This window comes from Rhinoderma darwinii, chromosome 3, assembly GCF_050947455.1.
Source record: "Rhinoderma darwinii isolate aRhiDar2 chromosome 3, aRhiDar2.hap1, whole genome shotgun sequence".
Taxonomy (NCBI): Eukaryota; Metazoa; Chordata; class Amphibia; order Anura; family Rhinodermatidae; genus Rhinoderma; species Rhinoderma darwinii.
The window spans coordinates 320,173,524-320,188,932 of record NC_134689.1 but is presented as its reverse complement, the minus strand read 5'-3'; the positions used below and the strand labels follow the sequence as shown (position 1 = coordinate 320,188,932).

The 15,409-nt window shown below is 39.3% G+C and overlaps 1 protein-coding gene across 8 annotated transcripts in view; it reads right to left on the bottom strand.

Moving 5' to 3' along the window:
• Positions 1–15,409, bottom strand: part of MEF2A (myocyte enhancer factor 2A) — a 141,767-nt gene that overhangs the window by 26,088 nt on the left and 100,270 nt on the right. For 4 of the 8 annotated variants that reach the window (XM_075858237.1, XM_075858239.1, XM_075858241.1 and 1 more), the window contains exons 4-5: positions 3,496–3,612; positions 3,289–3,426 (exon numbers count right to left, since the gene is read on the bottom strand). In XM_075858237.1, coding sequence (XP_075714352.1) covers positions 3,289–3,426; positions 3,496–3,612 — 255 coding nt within the window. The remainder of the gene's footprint in view (positions 1–3,288; positions 3,427–3,495; positions 3,613–15,409) is intronic. The other 4 variants (XM_075858243.1, XM_075858245.1, XM_075858242.1 and 1 more) reach the window with 2 other exon arrangements.

Here is a 15,409-nt window from a genome sequence, read left to right as displayed (position 1 = left end):
TTGAACTCCAGTAAAGTCAGCATGCGCATATACAGTATTCTGCAGATACTCCACCTGGCAAAATTACATTGCCTACTTTTGAGATCCCAGTTTTGGCCCTTACGGAGTAGTGAGATTTAACATATTAATAAAGAAGAGAGTGTGAACAACAAAATAGGGGGGGGGGAAACAGCTTCACATTTTGAGCAACAGGTTGACAGATTGCAATAAAGTGCGTCCATCTGTTCATGAAAATAATTGCATAGCATTCCTGGAAAGCGCTGACAAGTACACACCAAGGCACAGAATATATTCCTAATACATTGTGCAAACATTAGCCTTATACATGGCTTGGAGACTTGCTTTCAGATTTAGGACAGCATATATTACATTAGTTATTACTGTTGTACACAATTGTTAACCCCTTCCTGCCGCAGCCATTTTTCGTTTCTTCCTCCTGCATTCCAAAAGATATAACTTTTTTAATGTTCTGTCGACTTTGCAGGATGAGTTGTAGTTTTTTATTGGCATTTATTGTACCGTATAACGTACTGAAAAAAACGGGAAAAAGATCTTTGCGGGATGGAATGGGAAAAAAACAGCAATTCCTCCATTGTTTTAAGGTCTTTGCTTCTATGGCGTTAACCATGCAGCAAAAATGTCTAGTTAACTTTATTCTGCGGGATGATCCGATTACAGCGAAACCACATTTATATAGTTTCATGTTTTGCCTCTTTAACAAAATAAAATCCTCTTGTTAAAAAAAAATAATGATTTTCGTGTCGCCATATTCAGAGATCCAAAAATGATTTTATTTTTCCATCAATGGAGTTGCGTGATGGCTTATTTTTCTGCGGGGCGAGCGGTTGTTTTCAGTGGTAATTTCGGGGTGTAAATGACTTTTTGATCACTTTTTTTTTTTCATTTTTTATGGCAGTAAAATAATAAAAGAACAGCAATTCGGGCTGTTTGTTTTTTTTGTGTAAAGGGGAAGGGTCCCTCTACCATTCATCCTGCAGTATAAATAATGTTATACTTAAATAGTTCTGCTTTTTCACATACGTGGCGATACCAATTATGTTTATTTTGACATTACTTTAGGGGAAAAATGTTTTTTGCTTTCTTTTAATGTTTTTTCGCCTAAAGATTAGTAAAAACTTTAACTCAATTTGACATAATTTTTTTTTTAGTCCTACTGGGGGACTTGAACAACCGATTGTTAGATCGCTGGTACAATACACTGTAATACTTATTGCCTTCATTAGGCCCCCAGGCTGCCATGATAAAACATTGGTACACCATGATCAGGACGCGGGGAAGCCAATGGGATGATGGAGGGGCCCGTGCATCTTTCTAAGTGGTTAAATGGCCCAGATCAGAGTCCCCCTTCCCAGCTATGATGTACAGTTATGTCAAATGATAGAAAAGGGTTAAAATAAATCAAATACAAATTGCTATTAGGGCATTTGTACATCATAGAAGGGTAACCCCAGCTCAGTACTCCCCTCTAAAACCTAGAACAGCTAAAAAGCACTCGATTCTCAAGAGCAGGACACGCAGCATTCACCTAAGGGCCACAGCTGCTCCGATATTAAAGGGGTTGTGTGTGTTGAAACAATGTGTATAATCATTATTATTGAAGACCTCGTGTCTCTAATTTCTGTTGTCAGAAACACCAGTCTTCTAACATCATGGCCACGTCTACGGGCTGCAAACACAATGTTCCATATTTAGATCTGTAAACCCACTATGTAAATTCCTTGTACTTCAGGTAAAAAAAATAATTTAGGTTTATATTTCACATTAGAATCCGTTGACTCTTAGCTCACTGCCGGAGAGCCGAAGGCTGCAGATCACGGTGTTTGACAGATTGCCATTGGGCAAGCCTATATTGGAGAAGGATTTTGTGAAATTGTCCGGGATTTTTCTCCAGAAACAGCTCCATTCTTGTGCATGGGCTGTATCTTGTACTGCAACTCATCATCATTCAATAAAGAGTTGAAGCACAGTTTATAAAGCGGTCATTTTTGCATAAGTGCAGACTTATTGGTTGTCACATTTGAATAAGATTTTCAGCACCTGTCTGTGAGATGCCACTATTGTTGCGGATTGAACATGCTGACAAGAGCAGATTAGTTTAAAGGAAGAGAATTAAAAAGAGAGACAACCAATATGGCTGCATTTTTGCAAAACTGAAAAAAAAAAAAAAAGACAGAATTGGCAAACTTTGCTCTAAGGCTTCGTTCACATCTGCGTCGGGACTCCGTTCATGGGTTCCATCTGAGTTTTCACTCAGGGGAACCCATTAACGGAAGCCAAACTGAAACAAACCGAAACCATAGGTTTCCGTTTGCATCACTATTGGTTTCAATGGTGACAGATCCGGTGCAAATGGTTTCTGTTTGTCACCGCTGTTTTGATGGAATGAATAGTGTAGTCGACTGCACTATTCATTCTGTCAAAATGACAGAACCCTTACACAACAGTGACAAACTGAAACCATTTGCACCGGATCCGTCACGATTGAAATCAATGGTGATGCAAACGCAAAACTATGGTTTCCGTTTCAGTATGGATTCCGTTCATGGGTTCCCGACGGAAAGCTCCTACGGAACCCATGAACGGAGCCTCGACGTAGATGCGAACGAAGCCTAACTCCTGATTTACTAATATATGGTAGTGTTTAAATATTGAGGGGTAAATCTTTACATGGGTTTTATGTAAACAAAGCTTATTAAGATGGGGGAAGAGTCTACATAAATTTATTGATGACCCACACCCAAGGATGGTCAAAACACTGGACTACATGTGCTGGTTCGGCCACCCTAGGAGACTACTTGTCTTTTTGCAAGGCCACTAACAGATCAACAGGAAAAAAAAAATATGGGCAAAAAAAAAAATCTTGGTAAATTGGCTATCTGGCTCATGACAGTTTTTGACAACGGTTTTAAATTTGTGTTGTCTGGATGTCAAATTGTAGATACTGAGTTAGGCCTCATTCCCTACGGTGTATTTTGGCTCTGTATGATGTTCATATGGAATAGGTATAAACATTTACTGTTCTACGGAGCTATTCACACATCCATAGTTCTATACAATCACTATTCAATATGCAGCATGCCCTGTCAGATGGCGTATTATGATCATAATCTCCCCATAGAAGTGAATGGAGCCTGAAAACAATGGGTGTGTAATACATGACATCAACATGCTCCGATCGTATGCCCTGTAAGGTCTCATCTACATTGTGTTTACAATGTAGTGGTCTGCCATTGTCTGACAGGAAAAAAATAGAACTCTTGTACTCACAGGGATTTTATGATTGCGCATCATATTATCAAATTCCTCGTTAATTTTTTTGTACTTTTCCTCCGTGTGGGGTGTAAGGACATAAGAGCTGTCTGGGTCCGGGCTGTCGCACCCCCGGTGCTCCTTCTTGTTCAGGGCCTAGACAGTAAAGTTAATAAAAAGGATCAACACATACAAGGAAGGGAAGAAGGGTAAAACAATACTTACAGGGTCTCGCTTGAAAATAAAATCACTATCTTCATTTAGTTTGCTGAATGTCTCCTCCTCAAAGTATCTCTCAGCATCTGGGCTCTCACAACCATCTAAGCCTTTCTTTTTGAGAGTCTGAAACACAATTGGAAAATTCACAAACAAACTGCACTAGCTGAATATTCAGACTTTGGATCTAATGGAGTTCTTCCCTTCAAGATCAAAATATGCCTTTTACACCTTAGTATAGATTTAGTTGGTTGAAGGAGGATTCACCAATTAATTCCCCTCCCAGGTGCCACAGTGACAAGTGAGCGGTCATTTCTACTACATATGCGGTCTGGAGCTATAAATCATATAATATACTATGTGAGAGACAGGAGAACTTATTTACTGGACATACACAAAATATCTAACATGCATTTACAGAATGAATAGCGCAGTCGACTACGGTATTGATTCCGTCAAAAGGACGGAACCCTTACACAACGGTGGCAAACGGAAACCACTTGCCCAGAATCCATCACCATTGAAATCAATGGTGAAACAGGGTTGAGATTCCGTCCATGGGCTTCAATAACGGAAAAGTCCGACAGAACCCATGAACGGCGTCCCTAACTCAGGTGTGAATGAAGCCTAAATTCATGAAATAAAAGCACCAGGGCAGCGGAGGAGTTTACTCACACGATGAGTGGTTGGAAAACACCTGTTGGGCGCATCAAAAAAAAACAAACGCTTCTGAACACTGCATGTAAGTTTGTCTAAAGTAAATGCAGCTTTACAGGGTGACAGTGAACTGATCAGTTGTTCAAAGCAATTCTGCATGAGAAATGCCAACATGCAGATAAGGCGGTGGTGCGCCAAGCCCATGAAAATAAAATTAAAAAAAGAAACCAGTGTTACCAACGCACATTGACAAACAAAAAAAACAAACGCACCTCAACCTCCCCGTGTGACTATACCTGTATCGATGAGCGGCGTACACAGAGATCAATGTTCACCATTTGTCCTTAGAGCCGAGTACACCAATATACAGTATAAGTCAAACACTAGTAGCAGTCTGCCAGATCTACGCTCCGAGATCAAATTAGTACGTCTTTCTATTAGAAACTTTTAACATCTCGAATTGAAAGTAAAATTTCTCCTCAACACAAATAGCAATGTGGCAAAAAAATACTTGTGCATTTCAATTTACAGACGTAGAAGAGCGGACTGCTTTAATTCACACAAATGTTGGTGATATTATGGCATGGAAGTTACGCAGCAGGTTTTTAAAATGTGCCAACCATGCAGCTCCATCAAGTTAATTGAACAATTCAGCTCTGCTGCATCTGTAAAAGTAGTGACAACTATAAAGTAAGTTAAGGATTCTATTATAGTTGGACAAAGTGTTTAGAAATACTCATTTTAACTAGAGAATGCGGAGTTAAAAAGGGAGGTGTAAGAGGTTTGTACTGTTGGGCATGTACCGCAGTCATGAACAGCCAGCATACTGGGCTAGACCAGGGGATTTCCATGCCTGCACTGACTCATGTACCAAGTCATGGGCCAGATAATAACCAATTGGTGGCCTCACCCAGACCACATGCCGCCAGCTATGCAGCCTAATCTTTCAATTCAAGCAGAATATAAACCAACACACAAAATGATTGCTCAACAGCAGAAGCACGATATATAAATGAACGATACTTAATGCCCTTGTCTATATAATAATTACGTTGTTTAATGCGCTGTCACCCAGGACCCTATTCTTCTTTGTACTGTCTGAGTCTAAACCTTGGTCTTACTAGTGCAGGATGTGGTTCATAGCACATCGCTGCCCTGACTTTACAAAGGGGTTAAGCATTTTAACAACAATACTGTGTAATTGGTTAATTTGTGGCAGGCTGGAGGTGATCATTAGCCAAAATGTCCTGCAAGTCCATCTCGCATTACTTTGGCATGTGTTCGGTGTGTCGCCAACCTCGCTACATCAGCACATGAAGGAACAGGTGTAGCTTTCTCTAGCACCTGTCACTGCTCCGAGCGTGGCTTGGCCAATCAGGTGGGTAAGATCACAGAGGCGGCCATACATGGAGCTGTTGTTTCAGTCTTTGAAGGTCGGATGTTGCTCTCATCCAAAACCTTCCCAAGCTGTCAGTAATCTGTGGTCACTTTATCTGCTTGTTATTGTTAACCCCAACTGTGCTGGAGGCTTGCCTAATGCCAAGCACATTGTGACCGTCTTAGCAGCTCAGTGGAGAGGTTAGATGTCTAGCTCGGGTCCATGCTGAAAGAGAACATGCCCCATGCCTCAGACTGACAAACCTGTTCATAATCAGACATCACTTTTTTTATTCATCCTTCCTTTTACTTTCAAATATATATTTAACATGTATTAAACTAGAAAAAATCCTCACTATAAAGTATACAAGACACCAAGGAAAACTGCATAGTGCTCCTTAACCAATGCATATGGCTCCCAGACTGTTGACAGCTGGAGTTTGGATTCTGCACCACTGACAAGCAATGGTCTCAGGGACTTGTTCACGTGGAGTCTTAGGCCGGCCATATACATAAATCAAAGTTAGCTGAACCAGAGGTTGGTGTGATCTGCCGACAAGCTAATGTGTATGGGGCACTTCAAGCAGCCCCTGGTGGAAAGAAGGATTGAGCATGTTGGATCAACACGTCTGATATTTTGTTCCTGCAGGAGATCAGCTACTGCGAGGGATCTGGCAGCGGATTATTCTGCTCTCCCCATTATACTAAACATGTAAGCTCAGCAAAGCAGCTCGTGCATGTTTATGGGGAAGTCAGGAGAAATATTGTCATCCGGCAGCTATCCTGTGTATGGACAGCTTTACAGAAGAAGTTCACAATTTGTAGTGCAGATGTTATATAAACGGAAATGAGATCAGTAAGAATCTCATTTAGGGCCTGTTCACATCAGCGTTGGTCATCCGTTCAGCTTTCCATTCATCTGTTCAGTCAGGGGAACAGACGAACGGAAAGTATCGATTCCACTTGCAATACCCACGATTTCAGTTTGCCTCTGTTCCGCAAGGTTTCCGGGTTTTTCACAGAAACAATAGTGTACGGTGCTGTGCTATTGTATCCGTTAAAAAAAACCCGAAACCTAGCGGGACGGAGGCAAACAATCAAGCTGAAACTAAAAAAAATACCATTGAAATAAATAGTATTGCAAACGGAAACTATACTTTGTTCATCTTATGGAACATATTGACGGAAACCCGAAAGGAAGGCCAACACTGATGTGAACAGGCCCTTACATTTTGCGTTCTTTTATAAACCAGAGCATACCCTGTTAGTCATGGTTTTACAGCGGTTTTTCTGCATTGACTGCAAAGGGAAAAAAAGGAACATTGACAACTACAAACCACCAACATAGAAAACACATTTTTATATGGTAACCACTCTCTTCACCATTATGGACTATTTAAAGATGAAAAATTTGCCTTGGTGATGATTCACCTACTGGAACCATCTTTGGCCCTTAAAATAGAACTAGTACAGATCAGCATTTTATCAGTCTATGTTATATAAGCAAAATACAATGTGGGGTCTTAAAAGAATCAAATACTAAATGAAGAAAAATGTGGCTTCAAGTGAAGCAAATTAAACCATCATTTTTTTTATGGAAAACCTGCAAAGTTTGTAGTGATCTCTAATGAAGTTCAGGGAATCCCCATCAGGCATTCTGAAAGACACTGGTGACTATCCTATCTGGCTGTCTCTGTAGTCTGCGGAGTGCTCCAACAGCTTGCTATTGACCAAGTAGTATAACTGGGGTTTTTAATAGGTATAGGCCCACATTTACTAAGAGTGACGTTTCTAACACCAGTCTGAGGCCCCATGCACACGACCGTATCAAAACACAGTTCCATTCCATGTGACCGGGTCGTAGAAAGCTTCCGTAAAAAATAGGACATGTCCTATTTTTTTTTTATTTTACGGACCGTGCGCCCATATCTTATAATGGGAGTATGGCCCTCAAATGCAAGTGACTGTTTGCGGCCGGCCATGCCCATAATCACGGACCGTGCATGGGGCCTAAGAAAAAAATATTGTTGGAGTGATTTGTGCCAAATTTATTAAAAGGTGCACACGTCTTCATCAATTTGGTGCATTTTGGACGGTCAAAGACAGAAAATGAAAATCTACAGCTGCTAAGAACAACATTTTTGCCTATTTCTCGCTTTCTTAATTCTGTCTAAAACGTTGAGACTTTTCTTGTCACTTTTTAAATCTGGCGAGTGTTGCAAAATAGTCTCAAATTTTGGAGAAAATATGATTTGCAAATTTTTAAAAGCACAGTTTACACCAAAAACTGACGTAAACAGATTAATAAATGTGGGCAATTGTTTCTTCATATGTAGTCAAGAGGCAGGAGTGACTTGCTGGTAGTTCGTAAAAGGCCCTAATCTCTATGCAGAATATTAGGGGTAAGGGCAAAATTTACCTACAGGCTCAGTAGGGACCTAAAAAGGAAATACACGGCTGTATCAATACAAGTATTATTGTACTTCGTGATAGGATTATTCTACAACAGGAATCCTCTCCGATGACTACCGGTTTATCTTTACTGCCGCTGCACAGGTATCAACACAGCAAAAGAAATAAGACAATGAAACAGCCCATATTCTATTGGAATGTTTTAATCTGCCACAAGGACAGGCAGCCGTGTGTGAGACAAGTCGGCCCTTGCTTTCTCACAGGCACTCAGTAAGACAACAGATAAGAGTAAGGGGACATCATAGAAAGGTCACGGCTCCTCTGGAGTATTTGGTGTACATGCAGAGTAAACATTCACACAGATAAGTTCATGGCCGCCTGAGGACGCAAAAGATGGGTGCAATTTTATAATACTATACTACGATTAAAAGGGGATGTCTCGGAGTATAAAATATATTGTTGTGTTATGGTGTAATATAACAAAATGACAACTGTAAAAAAATAAATAAAAAATACTTATTTCGTTGTGGCCAGTGCGGTGTGAGAAGCTGAATGTGGGATGGACTGCAGCGAGATTGACAGCTCCTCTCTCAGGTCCTCTTCTACTACAGTCCTGTGTTATAAGATAAATGTACACAAGTATAACTTAGCCCTTTGGCTACATGTGACATAACAGCTGCCATGGGGGAGTATGGAGAAGGCTCAGAGGCTGAGCCCACTCCATGCTAAACGGGTGTCAGCTGTATGTCACAGCCGGCATCTTAATGCAGTGGCTGAGATTGGAGATCACGGATACCAGCCGTTTAACTACTACGATGCCACGGTCAATAGAAACTTCTAAGCTATCAGAAAGAGGGGGGTCCCCCTCCAACAGCCCATCGACTCCCCCTTCAATGCAACCGCAGGGTGCCGATTGTTATAGCAGTCTGGGAACCTAAAGAAGACCCCATATCTGCCATCTTTCTGCTCCTATTAATCCCTACCATAGCATACATATATTGCAGTATATGATATCATCGATGAAAAGATCACTTGTTCAAGTGCCCATAGGACTTAGAGTAAAAAAAAAAACAAACAATTTTTTTAATATATACAAAAACAAAATGGAAAAAATACCCATTTCCTATTTTTGCCCTAAAGGAAAGTAATTTTTTTGTTTACATAAATGGAGTTTGTAAAAGTTTAAGCTTTTCTAATATAAAACATTATTTAAGCCGCACGGTTAACGCTGAAAAAATAAATACGCGGCAGAATTGCTAATCCCCTTAGCTTCCGAACAAAAAAAATGGAATAAAATAAAAAAAAAAGTGGCATTTACCCCAAAATGGAAGCAATAAAAACCACAGCTCTGCAAAAGAAACGCCCTCACACTACTCAATCTACGGAAAAATTAAGTTCTGACAGTTACAACACAAAACTAAGTTTTTTCTTTGCAAAAGTAGTAAACCAGAAAAAAACAAAAACTAATAATTAGGTCACTTTTTTCAGTTTCCAAGTACATTATATGGGACATTAAATAGTTCCATTAAAAACTACAACTCCTCCTGCAAAAAACATGCCCTCATAGGCTCGATCATAGGAAAATAAAAATAAAGTATGGCTTTTGAAATAAGAGTATGAAAAAAACAAAAATCAAAAACTGAAAAATAGCCGTGCACCAAGAGGTTAAAAGGGCATTCCCAGAATCGACAATTATCACCAAACCACAGAATAAGTGAAAATTGTCTAATTGCCGGGGCTCCACCACTGGGAGCCCCACTTAGAACAGGGATCTGAATCCCCGTTTCTCCTCACTGCACCCACACAGTAAGGAAAAGCTTGAATGGATTGACAGACGAGAGCATGCGCCTGCCACTCCATTCAATGTTAATGGGACTGACGGAAACGTCTGAGCGCTGTACTTTCCTGTTTCCGTCACTTCCAAAGACTTGGAATGGAGACCAGTGCTCCATTCAATATCCTCACTATGGTTGAGAAGTGAAGAACATGGGGTTTGGGACCCCCATTCTCTCGACTGATGTGGATCTCAGTGGTGGGGACCTCAGAGATCAGACAATTTTCACCTATACTGTGGATAGGTAATTGTCGATTCTGGGAATACCCCTCAAATATACAAAATGGGGCAGATTTATTAAAGTATTTATGCCATATTTATAAAGCCCCTGTGCCATTTTTTGCAACACATACGATTGTATCTGAAAAAGCAGAAGGGGCTTTAGATTTGCAGCAAGTGCAACTCATTTCAAAACATTTTGTAAATTGAAAAGTGTTTAAAAAAAATCAGGTCCAATCTGATGTTGTTTATAGACTACATCAGATTAATTTTCAGGACATGCGCTCTGTTGATGAACCTGGCGTCAAAATCCATACAAGATCACATACGTTTTCTTATAAATGGACAGCTTGACCCCTTAATGACTGCCATCACGTCTTTTTTCGTCAATAAGGACACCACAGCGTCGCCTTTTCTAAGGGCAGCCAGGCTCCTGCTCTAGCAGCCAGGATCAAAGTTACCTCTGAACCTAGTTGTTTAACACCTTAGATGGCAACCACGGCATCTCAGTGGTTTCAGAGTGAGAGGGCTCCCTTTATCATCCCATCGGCACCTCAGCACCCCAAAAACGCGTTGCGGACAGTTGTCATGGCAGCCGGGGCCAAATAAAGACCCCCAGGTCTTCAAACAGTGTGTGCCTATTAGGCCCCGCCAGATCACAAAGTGAAGTCCCATAGTGGGAACCAAAAAAAAAAAAAAGAAGTATAAAATATATCAATAAAGTTTATAATAATGAAATGAAAAGTTACAAGCAAAAAAACTTTTTCGCTTCCAAAATGCTTCATTATGAAAAACGTTAAAAATGAAAGCTACTCATAATTGGTACTACCGCGTCTATCCCCACTGAAATATAAAACTATCCCATTATTTAACCCGCACGTTGAATGGCATAAGAAATAAAAACCGTGCCAAAACTGCAATTTGCTGTTCATTCTGCCTTCCAAAAAAACGGAATAAAAAGGGGATTAAAAATTTGTACGTACCCCAAAATTGTACCAATAAAAATGACAAGTCGTCTCATAAAAAAATAAGCCCTTATACAGCTACGCCGATGGAAAAATAAGAAAATATTATGGCTCTTATAATATGGCAACATAAAAACAATTTAAAAAAAAATAATAAAAGAAAGAAATAAAACATAAAAAAATAAATATATATATATATATATATATATATATATATATATATATATATATATATATATATCTACATACACCCGTTCAAAAGTTTAGGGTCACTTAGAAATTTCCTTATTTTTGAAAGAAAAGCATGTTTGTTTTTTTTCAATGAAGATAACATTAATTAGAAATACACTCTATACATTGTTAATGTGCTAAATGACTATTCTAGCTGCAAACGTCTGGTTTTTAATGCAATATCTACATAGGTGTATAGAGGCCCATTTCCAGCAATCATCACTCCAGTGTTCTAATGGTACATTGTGTTTGCTAACTGTGTTAGAAGGCTAATGGATGATTAGAAAACACTTGAAAACCCTTGTGCAATAATGTTAGCACCGCTATAAACAGTTTTGCTGTTTAGAGGAGCTATAAAAATGACCTTCCTTTGAGCTAGTTGAGAATCTGGAGCATTACATTTGTGGGTTCGATTAAACTCTCCAAATGGCTCGAAAGAGAGCTTTCATGTGAAATTCTTGTTCTTAGAAATGAAGGCTATTCCATGCAAGAAATTGCCAAGAAACTGAAGATTTCCTACGACGGTGTGTACTACTCCCTTCAGAGGACGGCACAAACAGGCTCTAACCAGAGTAGAAAGAGAAGTGAGAGGCCCCGCTGGAAGCATGGGGGTGAAGTTTCTCCCGATTACCTCAGCAAATTAACAGCTAGAATGCCAAAGGTCTGCAATGCTGTAATTGCTGCAAATGGAGATTTCTTTGACGAAAGAAAAGTTTGAAGGAGAAAATTATTATTTCAAATAAAAATCATTATTTCTAACCTTGTCAATGTCTTGACTATATTTTCTAGTCATTTTGCAACTCAATTGATAAATATACGTGTGAGTTTTCATGGAACACACAAAATTGTCTGGGTGACCCCAAACTTTTGAACGGTAGTGTACATAAATAAATATATATATATATATATATATATATATATATATTTGGTATCGCCGTAATTGTGACAAACGGCAGAATAAAGTTATTATGTTAGTTGTACCACACATTAAACGGTGTAAATTTATGGCAAAAAAAAAAAGAACGGTGGAATTTCTGCTTTTTTTACATTCCCCTCCAAAAAAACAAAGTGAATAAAAGTGAATCAAAAGTTATGTTACCCAAAATGGTGTCATTAAAAAAAAAAAAAACACCCCCCGCAAAAAACAAAGCCGACACACGCCTACGTCTATGTAAAAAAATAAAAAATAAATTATGGCTCTTGAAATGGAACAATAAAAAAATAACTTTGTCATAAAGGCCCAGAATAGACTGGTCACTAAAGGGTTGAATAATTTCTAATTTAGGGAAAACAATGTGTAAATTCAGCCAAATTTATAAATTAAGGTTGATTGTGTTTGGTGCATTGCCTCCTTGTAATATCCTGTTGGCTCCAAGATATGATTATAAAAGCCTCCACATTATATTTTAGTATTTACCTACACAAATCCTAAGGCCCCATGCACACGACCGTGCCGGTAATCATGTGATTACGGGCACGGTCGGCTGCGAAGAGTCATCCACATTTGCCGTGCTCCCATTATAAAGTTTGGGAGTACGGTCCGTAAAATAACAAAATAGGACATGTCCTATTTTTTACGGAAGGTTTCAACGGCACGAACATCATCCCGTAAATATACGGAAAGGTGTCAGTCGGCCATAGAAATGAATGGGTCCGTAATTTTGGTACGGAATTACGGACGAAATCTGCGGTCGTGTGCATGTGGCCTAAGAATGTAGTATTAATGTCGGGGTACATACATCTTTCGAGGCTCATACTATAGCTATTAAAAATCAATCGATAGGGAGAAAAAAAAAACAACTTATGACATACTCGTGACAACGATGGTAGTTTGTGGCACTATGAATCTGAAATGCAATAAAAAGAAAATCACAGAAACCTCTCAAATTGTAAATTCATGCACTCGAAATTGTACGTATAAATCCAAATAGTCTTATTGAACGGTGGGCAGGTTGAGCCAGGCAGTTTTATTTTGCAACTTTAGTCTTGGATTAGAAACAATATCTCCACAAGGCGGTCATTCTCGTATTCTACCATTCTGTAAGGACATTTGTATGTGCTTGACCGCCTGCCGCCAGATTTCACATATAAGACTCTAGCCTTGTCACAATATTGGAACCATTTCTAGAACAGAAAACAGATTGGCCGCATCTGAGGTTGTCATAGCGATGGCTCATCACAGAAGTTGCAAACCACAAAGCAATAACAAAAATAAAATTAAAAAAGAAAGTTACACAAAAAACAGGAACTTAGTTTTCAAAAAAGGATGGAAATTTATAACTGCAGCTTAACTTTTTGGGATGTTTTCTAGTGACATGTATAAAAGGGTCTTATTACCGGATACTAAAAATATCAAGGTTGGGGGTCCCAGCCTTCTTGTGGATAGGTTATGAAAAAAAAGTGTATTAAAACACCTTCAATTTTATTAAATCTTAAGAGAACATGTCCATACAGCAATAATTTAGTTGTTCTCTCGCCCCGATAATCCAGATGCCAAATATAAGAAATCTTACCAAATTTGCACCTTGCCAAATGAAAAGGTGTCCTATGCGTGTTTTCTGCAGATGCAATAATCAAACAAAGGACTATGGACATATCAGGGTTTACCATTTGGCCCGACTCATTAGCTATCTTTGTTTCTACATAGGACTGCATGTTGCCTACTGCATTTTTATGCTGCATTGAGGATGGAGACAGAGATGGGATTTAGTTGGTTCATCACCATTATTTCAATTTCTACCAGATTGCTGAATTGGTTGTTGGCGAGATGCTGTGGCATGTGGTTGTTTTTAAAGAAAACTAACCAATCGATCAAAGAAAAAAAGTTAATTGACTCAGATTTATCTTTATGGTCTTTCACAGAGTTGCAGCGGTTATCAGATGGTTTCGAGATCTGGTGCTTGTGGTGGAGTGCACCAGGACAGCTTCATACATAGGATGGTACAAGCTGCCATAGCAATAATTATTAGCAACCCCACCATACAGGCCATTTGTTAATAACAGTTAATGTCTCGTACCTAAAAATATATATTATGTTTCAAATTATGATGGGGTGTACACATTTTTCTCGGTCATTATTGTAGCTAAATGCTACAATGTAGCGTTCAATGCTGGCTGGACATCTTAGGAACCGGGTGGTAGCCAATGCACCTTCACATAGCTTTGTGGCTTGTTTTCTACTAAAGTCTATGGATGTTCTTATTCCTTTAAAAGGGGTTATATAGTTTTTCATATACCCTACTAAGCTACTAAGGAATGCGAAATAAATAGAGGAGGTCCTCCGTTCAGGATCCTCATCTCTTGGCCAGAATGGAGAGAGGTTACAAAGAGTATCTCGCTTTGCAGTACTTGTCCTGTCCTGCATTATACAGACAACTCATTGGGGTTCACTTTGTGATCAACTAATTGTCAAGAAACCCTTCTAACAAGTAGGAATTTTTCAAAGCGGAGGACCTCTTTAACATGAACTTTGCTTCAAAGTTGTGTCCCTGGCTCTTAATGTCTACAGAAAAGTGTCCACTCATGGTTTATTCCCATACCAGATAAGAAAAGACTGCATATGAATGGTATCTGGAATAGCAGGAGCGCCTTTAAAACACTATTGTAGCATTGTATTTTTAGTCACAAGTGTGTAAATAGTTCATATTAATGGATTATAGGTAAGAGTAGAGGAAAATCCTCCCATTTATGGCCAGTTTAAGAAGCAGAGGTCACAAAAAAAAAAAAAAGTACCAATGTTATGGATCCCACAAATGTAGGAGAGACAGTGTACCAGTATACTGTAGAGTTACCAGTGTAAAACTAGGTTTTCTGGCAAAAGCAAGATAAATAGAAAACAATTTACAAAAACTGTAAAACTAGCTCCGCAGGATTCTAACTGCACTTGCTGAGCCATTCAAAATGCCAAGTTATTAAATCCATCAAACAAGTAAAAATGATAAAAGAGCCATTTAACATAAAACAATCAAGCGTGCTACATAATGGTTACACATCAGCGGTCGTTATGTGATCTACATGCTAAGGCCTCATTTACACAAGCGGAATATACGCGCGTGCGACGTGCGTGCTTTTCACGCGTGTCGTACGCACCTATATTACTCTATGGGGCAGTGCAGACGATGCGTGAATTTTGCGCTGCGCGAGTGTGTGGCGTAAAACTCACGACATGTTCTATAATCGTGCGTTTTTCGCGGATCACGCACCCATTGAAGTCAATGGGTGCGTGAAA